The following is a 15,625-nucleotide window of genomic DNA, read 5'->3' on the forward strand; positions in this document are numbered from 1 at the left end:
GCACAACCAAGTAATGTTCTGTGATGGAGACCTTGTCATTGCACTTAGGGCAACATTTGAAGCTGCTGGATTGTTTGCTGCTCCCCCAAAACTTTATTTAAAGTGCACACACTGGTTAAAAAAAAAATTCTCAACAGCACTAAGAACTATGGATAGATCTATCCTCTGTAAAGAAAACCAACCCTAGCTAAAACACAGTAAGGACCTGTCCCAAATCATAGGCCAGAAGGGACCACAGCAGGAGTCAGACCTGGCCCTAAATGAGGTTGCTGTGACACGTAGTACCAATTTCCTTGGCATACTTTGGGTATCCAATCCCAGATGCTTTATGATAATGAGTTAAATATAGGTACTCCACAGTGACCAAGCTGGCCTATGAGGTATCCAACATGTAGTCAACTTGGGCAAGTTAACCCATGTCCCCAAGTAAAAAATCCCATGGAATCCAAGTTTCTGTTTAAAATAAAATAATTAAAGTATCTAGGCCTTCCCTATGGCAAGCATCACCTCTGCCTTCTTCACCCAGCCTTGAGGGAACCACCATTAAAAAGCAGCAGCAAAGATGTTAACTCACTGTGTCTCACAACAGGACCCAACAGCTTTAAGTGAGAGGGTGGAGATCATTACAGTTGGGATATTGGGTTTCCCAGAGTGGAGATTCCCGAGTTTTCTCAGGGTGAGGACTACATGTGTTAACACAGAGACTGACTCATGGGAACCTCCCTTCCCATTTGCGAAAACCCAGACCACCCTCCCTCCCACTTGCGACTGCCTCCCACCCCCGAGGCCACTTCATCCATTCCTGGCCTGGAAAAGTAAGAACGTTTCCTGTATTTTTAGTGTCTTTTAATAAAATCAGGCAGTTTGGAACAAGGAGAGCCAACACCATGTAACCTGCCAGCTTTCTGCAGACCACCAGCAACTGTTCCATGGACCAAAGTTTAAGAACCACCAATCTAGGCTTTAACCATATAATTTCTGTCTCCAATTACAGAACTGCAAATACAGGGGGCGGGGAGCACAGGAAGACATGGTTACAGCAGCAGGGAGGGTTCTTAATCAATGCCTTGAGGGCAAGTGATGAGAAGAGACCACAAGGCTGGCTAAAGGTCATGCCCATCCTCTGGCCCTGCTAATGGTGCCCCCTTTAGACGGAGAACAAGCGACCAATCTGCTCTTTGCACTCTCTTGACTTACGCTCTGTGAGGAGTCATCAAAAGCACATAGGGAAGGGGGACAGTAAAAGGGGAAGCAGGTACGGAAACAAAGGAGGAACAGAGGAAAAGCAAGAGAGGAACAAAAGAATGAGACTTATGTCTCAAAGAAGTTGCTCCTTAAAGCAAATTATTCAGAGCGTTGCCGCAACGTTCCCCCCGCCCTCCTTACATATCAGCAACACTTCAAGGCTGGACCCTCAACCAGAGAATCGTGTGTGTGTGTGTGTGTGTGTCTCTCTCTCCCCCCCATCCCCCCCCCCCACTTTTGCCGTATTTCTTTGAAGGTAACATGAATGTCACATGGAGTAAACGCCTGTTTCGACCAATTTGTCCTGGCCTGCCCTCTCGTGCACAGAACACAGCCCAGACAGACTGAACTTAGACTGAGAGGAACCAAACTCCACCAGAGCTCCCCTGGCTGGAGGTGCAGGGATAGAGGAGCGTGCATGCATGCATGCATGAGATCGTTTGTTGTAGGTTCTGGACTTTACGAAGCCCAAGGATGGGTCATGTGGCTTTTTTTAAAGCCCTGCACGCAAACAGCAGCTCCTGCATAGCCTTGGCTGTCAGATCACATTTATGAGTGAGAGTGTTAGCCAGGTTACCAAGGTTTTCCCTTCCTTGTTTTGAAAAGTACCATGGGATCTCTTAACTCCCACCTAAAACTGAGCTTACAAACTACACTATTAAACATTAAAAAAAAAAAAAAAGAGAGAGATTCAACACTCTGCATGGTTGACTTGACGTAAAGCTTTCTCAGAAATGTGGGAGGATGTTCTTCCAGCCATCAGGGAAAAGGAACCTACAGACAGTGGTGATGTATTTATACTCATTCCCTTCGTGTCCCCAGCCCCCACCCCAAGGCTCCAGATCGTGATCTTAAGGACATGTGCAAGGTGGTCGAGTAGCCATGAGAACTCCTGAGTCTACATATTCCAGCCAAAGGGCATAAAGATAGAGATCTGCATTTATGGTCTGTATCTCTGAAGAAACAATGTATAGTATTTTATTTTATTTTACGACTGCAAACGCATCTCAAAGAGAAATGCCAGAATGAACTGTGCACTTCAGAGTGCAAAAGAACACTACAGAGAGTAAACCAGTTTTATTCCTAAAGGCCAACATAAAAACTTCTCCTCTTAATAACATTCAAGGAATCATTAACTTCATGTTACTGCTTGCTGCTTCAAGAGGCTTTTACATTAATCAAATGGCTTAGCAACAGCTGCAGGAGAATTAAGTATATACACTACAATACTTATCCAGGCTGTATTCTGCCTCAAAGAGGGGCAAGTTCAAAACCAAACTGCAATCAACATTCTATCTAAATCCAAAAATGCACTTTCATTTTTTAATCTAAGTATGTCTTCAGGTTTATGAAGCCAGAAGATTACAGAACAAAAGTGCCTATTTAAATTATCATGCTATGGTTTTGGAAACCCTGACAGCTCTCTGCCCACCGAGCGAGAAATGCTTACAGAATCAGTTTGAATTGTTTGCTCTTACAGTACGTTCTGGAAAAAACTGTCAGAAGCCATCAGAACACCTCAGTGTAAGTGTTACTGGTTGAATAAAGTTACAGCTTCCAATTTTAGGTTTTAAACTAATAAATACCAACAAGATACCCCCAATACAAAAAAATAAATAAATCTGCGTTTAGCCAATAAACAGCGGAAAAACATGAGAAATGGTTACTTGTATCGAAGGATTTGTCTACATGGAGCTGTCATGCAGGCTATGGGGGTGTGATTTCTAAAGGGCACTAAAATGTTGTGCATTAATTGGTCTGTGAAGACCCTGCTAGTGTGCACTAACAGTTCCCTAGTGTGCTTTAATGTAGTGATGTTTCTAACATTATATACTGCACTAATGAGTAATATATGACTAATATATATTGTAGCACTAATGACCTGCCTGCAAAATGGCCACTGCTGTAAGCAGACTCCTAGAAACATAGAGGAGTAACAAGAAAACAAAATCAGAGTCTCATAGCTACAGAAACAGATATGAAACTGAATCTAGAGGGAACTTTTTTTATGAAGCGAGTACAACACAGCACTTTACAAGTCCACAGACAAATCTACAAACAAGCAAAGGATCTAAGGAGCTTCCACGCTAATGGAGAAACATGCAAGATCAGATTAAACAAAAATGGGAGCAGATAGTGATGGACTGGCCGCATGGATGAGCTAAAGAAGTGCATTTTAAAGTGGGGATTTGAAGAAAGAAAGGCAGGACACTTGGCTTTTGGGAAGACAGAGCATAGCGAGCGTGAAGCTGAGAGCAGAAGAGGGAGACATGGCAGTTAAGTCAGAGAATGCAAAGGGGAAAACAGGAGGCAATAAGAGCAGAAAAGCAGCATTGTGCAAAGTCTTCAGGCCAAGGGGCTTTAATTTGATATGGAAAAGAAAGAAACCAGTGAAGAGATTCATGAGCATTAGCAAAGGAAGATAAATGTAGCATCAGCAATCTTGATAACAATAGAAGGGGAGGTGGCAAGGGGACATTTTTTAGGAAGATCACATATAGGCAGAAACATAGGTCTTAATATAGTCAGTCACTAATGAAATGGGTCAGTTATACATCCATCGATCCTAAATAATTTAAGTCTTTCTAGGATTGGCTTGCTGGGGAGCCTCAGGTTTTCCCCCTTACAATTCGGCTGACATTTTCATGTATCCATGTCTCCTACACCATCCAATTTCAAAAATTCATTATGTACTTCAGGGCTGCATGTTTAGATGGTGGCATCCAACACCTACTTTATTGACTGGCTCATTTTTTAACCCTATCATGAAGCAATTTGGACTCTCCTATTGGTGAGGAAGATGCTGCCATACCTTTTGAGAAAATAAAGAAAGAGTTCATTACAAGAGCAGCAACTTAAAAAACTTAACGCAAAGGTCTGGAGCTACTTTGGCTCCTAGTGATGTATTAAAAGAGCACCTTGAATGGAAAATCCTCCATGGTTTTGGAAAAGGCTGTTTTACAACTTCTACTATTGATTTATTTAATAGACAAGCTTGTGCCTCTAGAAGGGCATCTAGAATAATAATAAAATAATAATAAATAATAATTCCCTCATCTTTAAACAAATATATTGTCTGTTCAGAGTGCAGGATCAGAGAGTGCCATTAAAAACAGAGAATTCGCTGTACATCATCCAGAGTGTGTGTGTCATTGCAGAAGGGTTTTGCTTTCATAGATGTTTATATTTTTTTAAGATTCTTATTTACCAGCTGGGGCAATAAAATAGTATTTTGTAATGCTGACTCTTTTCCCCAGAAACGCTTGTATTACTAATAGATATTAAATACTTTGAAGCAGATCACTTGATTTAAATAGAACATGCATTAATAAGCCCTTTTAATGCTTATTTTGTGGTTTGACAGTAAGCGTAATGGCTTACAGCGACAAGTTAAATTAATAACCCCTGACCAGTAATGTCTTATTTGCTCAAATAAAAGCTTCAATGCCAAAATTAACATTCTGGTTTCTGTTAGAGGCAGCGTATCATTCTGCAGTACAACTGAACCAGCAGAGTCTAGATACTATGGGCAAATCCTATCCCCTGACCAATACCCAGAGAGCCCAACAGGCCACAGAAGTGGGATACAGGGACCCTGAGCACTGCAGCCAATGAGCAGGGATCCATATGGACATCTTCCACCCTATTTATCTAGGAAAATATCTGGCTCCCATTTTCCACAGAAACATGCCACAAACCCCTGTGAGGCTGGGCAGTGCTATTTTACAGATGGGGAACTGAGTCACTTAGTGACTCACCCAAGGTCACACAGGAAGTTGGCAGTAGACCCTGGAGTTCAACCCAGGTCCCCTGAGTGACAGTCCAGTGCCTTAATCACATGACCATCCTTTCATCTCTCTCTCTCTCCCCGAGATGACATTCTGGCCCCAATGAAGGTCATAGCAAACTCCCATTGACTACAGGGGAACCAGGATTTCACCCCTGCATTTTTAATGAATGAGATTCAAGCAAGCTGATCCACCAGTCAACACCCTATGAGCTGATGTTACAAAGAGGCTCTGCTTCTACTCCTCTCCTCGGACAGAGAAAAAAACCTCATGGAAGTCATCTATGTACAACTCATTTATTTGGGATGTGTTGAGTGCTGGATGATAAAGAGAACATGATGATGCATAACCAGAATAATCACACCCAGGCAATGTAAAGGTATAGGTTTGCCTCAAACAAAAAGCAGCTTGAAAAAACAGATCTGTTCAGAGAAACATATTTTCTACCCACCCCTTGCAAAGCTTGCGGGAGGAATTCAGGGTAGGGGAGATATGGCATTGTGAAGAATAACCTTTCTGTGCTCCAAACTGAACACATCCTGAAATGCAACAATGCCATTTCATAATGAAGGGATGGTAAAGAGAACAGATCTGTTGAAAGAGCGCATTTTCTATGAACCAAGCCAAATAAAGAGACACACAATGAAGCCTTGTTCAGTGAATATTCTCACAACATGCTAGAAGGTGAAATAATAATCAAAAAATCAGCTTGTTAAAGGAATAGATCAGTTAAATTCCCCAGGGGCTCAACCAGCCAAAGATTTCATAACACAATGGGGCCCCATTGCATCGGCACCTGTTAAAGGAACAACAGACCTGTTTAGAAAAAGGCCATTGCTGTGCAGTGAAGTTATGCACGGAGATGTGCCTCATTCAGCTCTTCATTTGTTGGATTAGGTCTCGTGGATTACAGTCAAGATTTTGTTTTCATTTTTTTCCTGCCAGTTTGGTGCTCAGGAGAGGTGACAGATTGACAGCCCAAGAGGATAAAGTCTTATCTTCTAGCTACAGAGCTGAGACAGCACAAGCATGATGAGTGCAAGGTCCTATCACCCACTGCTTCCTTGTTCACAACTCCATCCTAATCTGGAAGGACCCCTGCCACCTGTGAGTGAGCAGTTCAGTGTCCACATCCATTGCAGCCACTGACTCTTGGGAACAAAACAGCACCAGCCGTGAGGGGTTTTGCAAATATCTATTTGCTGAGATTCTTCAGCCACCAGAACAATTAGCAACTCTGAGTCACCAAATAGCCATACTTGAAATGCATTAGCAACTTAGAGGTGAAAGTCTCTCTCCCCGATTCCTATTCCCGGCACAATTAGTAGCTTGTTCTTGAAGTATAACTCCATCAGCTACGATGTGTTACCACATCTATCTAGAACAATCCCATGGGGTTTGGCTGGATGCTGCCTCAAGCCTTGTTGAGATTTGCAACAAGGTCACCAGACTTTTTGGTGGTAGAGGAGACAGACAGTGTCATTTAAAAAAAAAAATCAAATGTATGAGATAAAATGTGTGTCTCTAAAAGGCCAGATCCTTGACTCGTGTAGCTCCATTGCCTTCAACTGTACTATTCCAATTTACCACTCCACTTTTCAAAAACAGATGCTCCATGGACATCTTTAGGAACCCAGGAAGTGCCATGGCAAATCAGATCAGACGTCTATCTATGGCCAGTACCAGACAAGTCAGAACATGGCAGAAAACCCCCATAATGGACAATTATGGAATAATCTGCCCCAAGTGGAAAATTCCATTTCCAGTTGGGTTATTTTCATGTTTTTTCTTTATATAGGAGTCCAAGACCCAAATTTCCAATTTGGATCCAAACTTCTCCATCATTAGGATCCTGGAATTTAACAAAATATAGGAGATCTACACAATTTAGTTCCAGAGTCAAACTCCCCAAAAGTCTGGATCTGGGATTTTGGTTCAGGCTCCATCTCAAGTCCTCTTACCCCATTCCTCCTATTAAACAGACATCAGCATAGAAACAGCTTCTTAAAAACTCCCCTACTCCTTGTTTCAACAACTAAAGTCAGAAGCTTCCTTTTTAGACAACAAGGCAACGAGTTGCTGTGAAAAGGGACTAGGACTTCAGCTGGGGAAGTTGCCAGTAGCAAGACAACTCCGATGAAAGTATCTTTGCTAACGGTTTTAAGGAAAAATACCCTTTGTTATAAAAGGATGAAGGAAGAGAAATGCACAATACATGATAAGCACAATGTTCTCACAAACGAAAAGGGTGCAGAATTTTCCAAGCTCTTAAGGGAAAACATTTTCAGTGTGCATGTCAAATGAGATCACTGAGCGGTGCCCAAGTGAGAGCATTCCAATACTTTTATCACAAGTAGAAAGTTATGTCACATCCCTGCCCAGCTGTACTTTGTGGGTGTTCTATACATTTACATGCACAATTATGAGCAACTCAGCTTGATTTAAGAGGGTTTTTGAAAGTGACTCAGATGTGAAATTCACAAAGGAAAACAAATCGGGGTGCCAAAGCTGAAAGCACAAACAAGACAACTTGTAATCACCACAGACCCACGCAGGAACCAGCAAATTATCCCAGTTACTGTTTAGAAAATAAAAGCACTTCGGGAAGCAATATTCGAACACATTACAAATCTGTGTGGGAACACAGCTGTTGAGAAGACCGTTATTAGATACCATAGATGGAGACCCCAGACTTGGGAGCAGAGAACGAGGTTTCCCTGGAAGAGAACAGTTCAACCAGAACTAGGATCTCAAACCAGTTTGATTTCCATAGGGCCAAGGAGGTTCAGATCTGAATCTTCAGATTCACAATCACCCCTACAGCTCAGACCAGACCTAAACACAGAAAAGGGGATGTTTTCCCAGACCTAGCTCAGATACTCTCAAAAGTTCACCAGTGACAAATTCAAACTGGAGATCTGGTTCAGCCATCAGCCTCAAATGGAACCCCACCCTCAGCACATTGTGGATCTTTAGAACACTTGAGTCATCCTCCAAGAATGAAGTGAATACGTACCATGTTCATAACTGTGAGGATGAACCTTTGGGCTGCCTCAGCACCATGGTATTGCACCATATCAGCATCAGCCACTACCAGGGTTTCTACTGTATACTCATTGGTGAGTCGGATGGCATTTCTTCGCTCTCTCCAGTCATTCACTGGTTTCACCTTCTTTTGTCTCTTCTTTTCTAGAAAATAAAGTATATATTAAAGGCTCCTCTAGCTCTAGCAGGATGATCACAGTAACATATACTGTACTGTAGCCGAGACTTCCCTCCAAATTCAGCCTGCCATGACCTTTAATTAAATTAAGTTTCCATTATAGATACATGCATAACTGTGTGAGTGCATTCGTATCAAACCATGAAAATCTATAAAAAGAGAGAAGGGAAAAGAAGATGGATGTACTGTAAAAGAGTGAATTAAAAAGAAAAGCAGAAAGTAGAGAACAAGTTGCAGTTGAACCAGAAAAGGAATCACACTGTTGCAAGAACAACAGAAACTGAAAATCCTGCTACTAAACAAAAGCACCTGCACATTTTAATGGAACAAAACAATAGTCACGGAAAGTCTGCTGAGGAAAGGTCACGTGGGCCAGATTCAGAAAGGGGATAGTACTGTGGCAACATTAGACAAGTTTGAACGATGGAATGACTGCTGAATGACAATTTGGGGAATTTTCTCGGTCTTCTACCCTCTGAAGGTTTTGTTTTAGCCAAAGAACTTGTAAGAAATTCCTGTGGCTGGTACTATGATTGCTGCACTTTAAAAACGTGCATGACAGTAGATGTTATTTAGCCACTGGAGCAGTTTACCAAAAGATGGGAGAGATTCTCCATCACTTGGAGTCATTTTTTCTTTTAGAAAAAAACATGAGTTGCTGGGCTAGAAATCACTGGGTGAAATCTATGGCCTGAAAATATGCACGAGGCTAGGCTAGATGAGCATAATGGTCCCTTTTGGCCTAAAATTCTATGGACCTACAAAAACCAGAACCGTTTTTAGGGAGTCCAGAAATGAAGCAATTGTCAGCTACTATATAAGGAAAAATAAATACTAGATGGTGTGAATTTAATCACTTCAGTGAGGAAATTAAAGCAAAGGCCAAGTGACAAATACATTAATAAAACTGCCCCTTTCAAAGGTGAGAAAATGGAATACATTTCACAGCTCAGGGAAAGATGTGTAAAGCATCTGACGAATGAGTAAGGGACAAGCTAGGCACAGATGTGACATTAAAGTTATGCTCCTCGTTACAGTCATAAAGTGGATTCAAGTTTTCAGTTGTAAAATGAAAAAAGCAAATCAGTATCCAGAACCAATTTATTCTGCAATACGTAAGATACCAAATCCCTGTATTCACTGAAAGTATTAGCTCTTGTGCTTATCACTAAGGGTGAAAAATATCATAGTAAAGATTCTGGAACCCTTGCTTATGTGAGTACTTCCACTGAAATCATGGCACTACTTGTGGAATATGGGCACAATCCATGGAGTAAAGTTCCCCCATCAGGGTGGAAGAATCTGCCCCGCGTTCCCATATAAAGCGATGATATAGTACAGGTCCTATCTGACAACAAAAAGAAAAGGAGTACTTGTGGCACCTTAGAGACTAACCAATTTATTTGAGCATGAGCTTTCGTGAGCTACAGCTCTGATGAAGTGAGCTGTAGCTCACGAAAGCTTATGCTCAAATAAATTGGTTAGTCTCTAAGGTGCCACAAGTACTCCTTTTCTTTTTGCGAATACAGACTAACACGGCTGTTACTCTGAAACTCTGACAAAAAGTGGACCTAATTTTATTTCATGCTCCAAATAAATCAAAGAGCAAGGGCATTCTAAAAACACACTGTCTTGCTTTCCAAAGCAGAAAGTTTTACTGTTTAGTTGTTGAGAGAAACAGATTTCTTCTGAGCACCTTCTATTGTGGGACTTGCCTGGGAAACAAACGTTTTGCAATGTGAAGATCCCGGTTTACAATGTTTATTCTATTATGCTGGTTTTCCAGAGTCTGTTTACTAGCTCTCTTACATAACTCAGCTTGAATTGCCCTACATTACCAGTCTGGTAAATATGCTAGCATCCAGATTGTCCGTTTCCCCTCAATGAATCTGTTTTATTCAGGGGGCCAGAAGCCAATGGTTGTTAAGCTTCCTCATGCCCACCTGAAACTGACACCAGTACTTCTGTTCATTCATACGTTCATTCCATCTCGTCAATGCACACATGTTCATCCCAGCCTCGCTCACAGTTGTCTGGCAGTCATTCCAGCACTGCTCTGCGCAGGCTTTTGTCCCTTAGGCATCAACTGTCAGCACTTGGTGCATTTTTTTAAACTGAGAAAACAGCCATGATGTTCCTTTTTTTTTTTTTAAACGCATTTTGGAAATACCCTGTTGCAGATAACAAGATAGACAGGAGCCTCTGTGTAAGCCAGAAGGGTTAATTATGTCTCAAGGTGCCCACAAATAATGAGGATCTACACGCTGCTACAGGAGAGGAAAACAAGGAGGAAAACAAGCCCGTCCGGAGATTTGTAGTACCAAAGACTGCATGGCAGTTACAGAAAACCATGTAGTCATTACAAAGCTGCCCGCAGAGGAGGAGAGCTGTACATTCTTGAGTGCCTGTGAAACGAAATAAAATGGACTGACTGTGAATATTAGAAAGTAGGAGAGCTGAGCACACCTTCAACTTGCCAGCAATGAAAGGGAGATGACTCCACTCAACTTCAGTGAATAAACTTGTGTGTTCTTTCTGTCCATCCACAGAGTCACTCGCCCTGATGCAGCACCTTAATGGTGATCACATAAATATGTACGCTGGGCTGCGGGAGATTCATTCCATTGAAAACATTTCCATGTGATAGCTGGCATTTCTGAACCTCCTCCTGGTGAGTGGCATCTTACTGGAAAGTGACAGCATTTCAATAGAACTGAAGTCCTTGTAATTCCCTAATGAACTCAGGGACAGATCTTCCCTGTCTCAGGCTGTGTGAAGCTGACGGACACCAGTTAAAAATCTGGCCCTAAGCCTTTATGATATTTATAAATGATACCTTATATCATTTTTCATTTCCCCCTTCTCAAATTAAAAACACTCATTTTGAAGTGTGTTATGAATATAATCACACAGCAGTGTGGGCCAGTGTCAAATGCAAGAACGTTTTTACAGTTGCCATAAAATGCAGCAGAAGCCAACACAGACTGCAGGAAGGATATGCAGTGCATTGGATTAGATTCATGCATTTTAAAGCCAAAAGAAATCATGATCACCTAGTCTGGTGGCCTGCATAGTACAGGGCCAGAGATCCTCACCCAGTAATTTCTGCATCAGGCATTAAGTGAACAGAAGGTTTCTGCAATAAAACTGGATTTAATACAACACTTGGAAATTCCTTCATGCTGATGCAATGAGCCAGTTATAAGCAACTTTGTGTTTCAGGGAATCACGTAAGGTAAGAAAGATCTTTCTGGAGGTCTATGGAATTAAAAAACTTCCCAAACACAGAGCTGAGAAAATGAGGGGCTCATGTTTCACACAGTGCAAGACAGGGCATAGGAGATAAAGAATGAAATCCAGATCATCTATGTACACCTGGAAGCTACCTGTCTGGACAGCAGACACCTTTCAGCACAAATACAGTATGTGCATGGGGAATGCCTGACATTTAAAAAAGCACCACAGCTAATTGAAAAGGATTTGGGTAATGTCCACCAGCTTTCTTCTGCCCTGCCTTTGGAAAGAGTCAAACCTTTCTCTTGCCATTAAAGATTGTCTCTACATCAATGTTTCCCCCTGAATCAGCAAGCCAATAGTAAAAGTTCGTTGCTTCATAGAGTAAGCTAAGAACTAATCTCCTCCCACTGCACTCCCTAAGCAAGTACACTTTTATATTACAGAGACAGAGAAAAGCCTCTTGGTGAAAGTACATCTCCAGAGTCACCTAGCTGGCACAGAGGGCACAATTCCTTGCACCAGCCTTGACACTATGCTGAGGTGGGGATTTGGAAGAGAGTCTCTCTGTTGCCCTTCCTCAAGGTTTCTGCTGTGGAGAAGCAGTTTCAAGTTGCACCAGAGGAGGCTGCTGAAGAGATGCTGAAACAGCACACGTGCTGGCCATGCCCCTTTCCAGCCAGTACCACCCACTTTTCCTGTCGCACTGGTCTCCTGTGCTCTTTTCCCTGTACACGTCTTGCAGATCTGAGCCAGAAATGACAAAATATTGTCTGGCAGCCAGGCAGGGAAAATGCAGAGCTGGCAGCCCCCTTGGGTCCCAAAGATTTTCAGACTACCCACTACAGCTGGTGGGAAGAAATCGGACAGCCTGGCTATGCAGGGCAATCCTCAGCATCCCCAGACAAGCGGAACAAATCTTGCGTGCAGAGAACTGGCACTCATCCCAGCTGGCATTCTGAGGCCCTTCGCATCCAATGCCCACTTGTTCTTTGCTGGTGACACAACTATGATGCGGCTTTTGTGAAATTTTTAAAATGTTCCTTCAAGAGCTTTCCGACACACTTTGCTATTACTAAAGCCCTTCCTTTTTTAGGTGGTCATTCTTGCCTCTTAACCCAAAGTGACTGCTATTAAATAGGGGCGGGACTGGACTTGAGTCAAGAAGTCTGAACGTGGCAATGACTGAGCTGTGAAAAATGCCTAAGCGAAAGGACAATGAAGTCAGAGCACTCACGGTGTTCACTCAGCTTTCTCACTCTTGGTGGAAAAGAAGCCAGTCCTGGGTCAAGGGGAAAGGACGCCCACTGCATTAGAGCACAACCTGGGCTCTGGAGAACGAGGCTGGTGTCCAGGGTGCATGCTACAGTCACCTGAGAGTCACCTGCTCTGCTGCCCATCTGTCCTTCAGTGGTAGGTTTATAAACTGGCTAGGGTTTGTAGACTCCACTTGCCGCATTCTTGTATAAGGTTGTGAAACTGCAGCTGTGCAAAAATTTGACCAATGTGTTTCCGGGAGGTGGGGGTGGGCAGTCCTGCAAACCTTTGGGAAGTCTCGATTTGCACAGAATCGACACTCCTCTCCCGGAAGTTCACTTGGGTTGGCCAAATTTAACAAGGTTTCCATCCACAACCTCAAATCCCTCATCACCTCTCCCTCCGCTCACGTTGAAACTCAGCTGACCTCACATAAGTTTGGGAATCTGGGATCTTAAGCTCTTACACTCACCAAGAACTTCCAATGCAAAATATATTAGGGGAAACAGAGGAATCAATGTCAATCCACAAAGAGCTTTGATGGTCAATGGACAACTTAGAGCGATACCCTAAATTAGGGTAAAGCTAAACAACATAAACTGCTTTGCTCGAAGTTCTCTTTGATCTGTACGATATTCATCACTATACAAATGCCTTCTCCACCAGCTGGCTGAGGAAATTACATTCGCATTCCCAGACTCACACAGGGCCACAGCTCCAAACTGGACTCTCGCCGGACGCCCCTGCTTCGACACAAGCAACCACTTTTACCTGCATAATCGAGACAAGCCAGCATCTGTACGTTGAACTGGGGCAGTTAGATGTACAACTACCCCATATGAATGCAAACTGGGTGCACAAACCAACTGTCCTGGATACAAACACCTTAAAAGTGGGGACAAAAGATTAGAGACCACAGCTGAAAATCCACCCACAAATTTGGTGTGTCTTGTACCCAATATAACTGGGATAACTTGACAGAGGTAACAAAAAAACCCCACTCTGAAACAGGCTAGAGCAGAGGGGCCTTGCCGTCGTCCTATCTGAGGTATGAACCTTGAGTGCATGATCATTCCATGAGCACATGAAATCCCAAACTAAAATAAACATCAGCCATTCAAACAGACTAAATGCCTAGTAGAATCTTTATTTGAACAAACGGTTCTTACAAGTTTTGTGGTGCCCAGGTTACGTGTCAGCGTGACTGCACTGGGGGCATCCCCACCGCTGGGCCTCACCCCTTTCGGCACTCATGTATGTTGCTGTAGCGAAAACTACATAATTTGGTGACCTTTCCATGACAGATCATTTAAAAAGTGGGATACCAAAAGAATGGAAATCCAACTATTCCTTTAAAAGAGGACCAATTCTGAATTTAACACAATAGACACAGTGAAGTTATTTTTCAGGGCCATTCTCAGGTAGTCTAGTCCCAAACTTTACATTAAGTGAAAGTTTTCAGAATCGAATAATAGTAAAAAAAAAATAAAAATCCATTGAATAGTTTTTGAAAACCATGTACCTACACAAAGGCGGGGGCAAGAGGGAGTTTGTTTGGGTTTTACCTTCCCGGGTGGCGTTCGCAACCCAGATAGTAAAACTTCTGCTGTGCTTGAGGGCCAGGAGGTGAGGTTAACTAGAAACAAAAGGGAAACTTGCATGTCTGGGTTCACGTCCCAAGAAGAGGGAAAAGCGAAAGCTAAACAAAGTAGACACGTGTTCCATTGTTAGACTGAATAATCCTATGGGGCTGCCAGAAACACCGCACAGGAGGGTTGTTTATTTAAAGATACATTGATTTAGCCTGAGCGTGTTTCTCTTGCATCTTTCACTCTTGGTTTAGTTTCCATGGAATAGCAGCTCTCAAATTGTTGACTGAACAGCATCTTTGAAAAAAGCCCGACAGCTCAATAGCACTGAGGTGAATGCACAAATGCCACGTGAACCAATGCCCTGTTTGCTAAACCCGGGTATCTAACTGCTGCCATTTATAAGGGAGAGAGATTCAGAGATGCTATGGATTCACTAAGCCCCCGGCTTAGGTTTCCAAAGAACTTGGCTCAGTTGGCAGAGCATTCCCTGAATGTGTTACCACGCTGAATGGGATGCAGTACACATGTCACTCTAAAGAAGGCATCACAGGAAGGCTGTTACAGAGGTGTGAATTCCAATTTCACTGCAGATGTTCCATCACACACTGGATCTGATCCAAAGGTCATGGATGTCAATGGAACAATTCCCACTGCTTCCCCTGGGCTTTCTATCAGGCCCTCTGCATGTCAGCTACCTTGAAGCTGCAGGTTTCACATACACAGGAACAGAGTTAGAGTTCTTTTTTCTTCAAAACCACAGCAATCCTGAAGAAAAAAGCACACTAACTCCAGAGATTTTCCTCACTGCTCCACTCCTGACAAGTGCTTCCTTGGCACCCTTCCTCCGGCTGGAAAGGAAGCTCAGTAACTCTTTCTGGACCTACTCCGTGTACTGAGACAGGGCCGCCCCCTCACCCAGAACTAAAGGGCCACCCCCACAACCGTGGAACCACTGAATCCAAGCCACTACTGAAATCTTGGGGCAACAAATGAAAAAACAGGAACAGGAGTAAGGGGCAAAGGCTGAAAATCAGGGAACTGTAAGGGGACGCTGAGCAGAGACCCGACACGAGGTCCGAGGTAACAGGTGGGCCTGACGAGGAGGTACAAGGAATCGCAAGCCTCGATCTCATGCCCACAGGTACCCAGGCAGCGTTCAGACCACGGCCGTCACCCAGCAGCTCACCTGAACCAGTGGAGAAGTAAGCCAGTGAAGCTCTAGCTTGCAAAGGGCCCCACCCACAAAGCTCCTGACTGGGGGAGACATCCAGTCCCACCGGCTGGTT

General features: G+C 43.1%; 1 protein-coding gene across 3 annotated transcripts in view; it reads right to left on the reverse strand.

Annotated features, from left to right (window-relative positions):
• The window catches only part of ADAMTS17 (ADAM metallopeptidase with thrombospondin type 1 motif 17), a 256,462-nt gene that overhangs the window by 213,177 nt on the left and 27,660 nt on the right, over window positions 1–15,625 (reverse strand). For all 3 annotated transcript variants that reach the window (XM_073304275.2, XM_073304274.2, XM_073304277.2), the window contains exon 4: window positions 8,050–8,222. In XM_073304275.2, coding sequence (XP_073160376.2) covers window positions 8,050–8,222 — 173 coding nt within the window. The remainder of the gene's footprint in view (window positions 1–8,049; window positions 8,223–15,625) is intronic.

Source organism: Lepidochelys kempii, chromosome 10 (genome assembly GCF_965140285.1).
Source record: "Lepidochelys kempii isolate rLepKem1 chromosome 10, rLepKem1.hap1, whole genome shotgun sequence".
Classification (NCBI taxonomy): Eukaryota; Metazoa; Chordata; order Testudines; family Cheloniidae; genus Lepidochelys; species Lepidochelys kempii.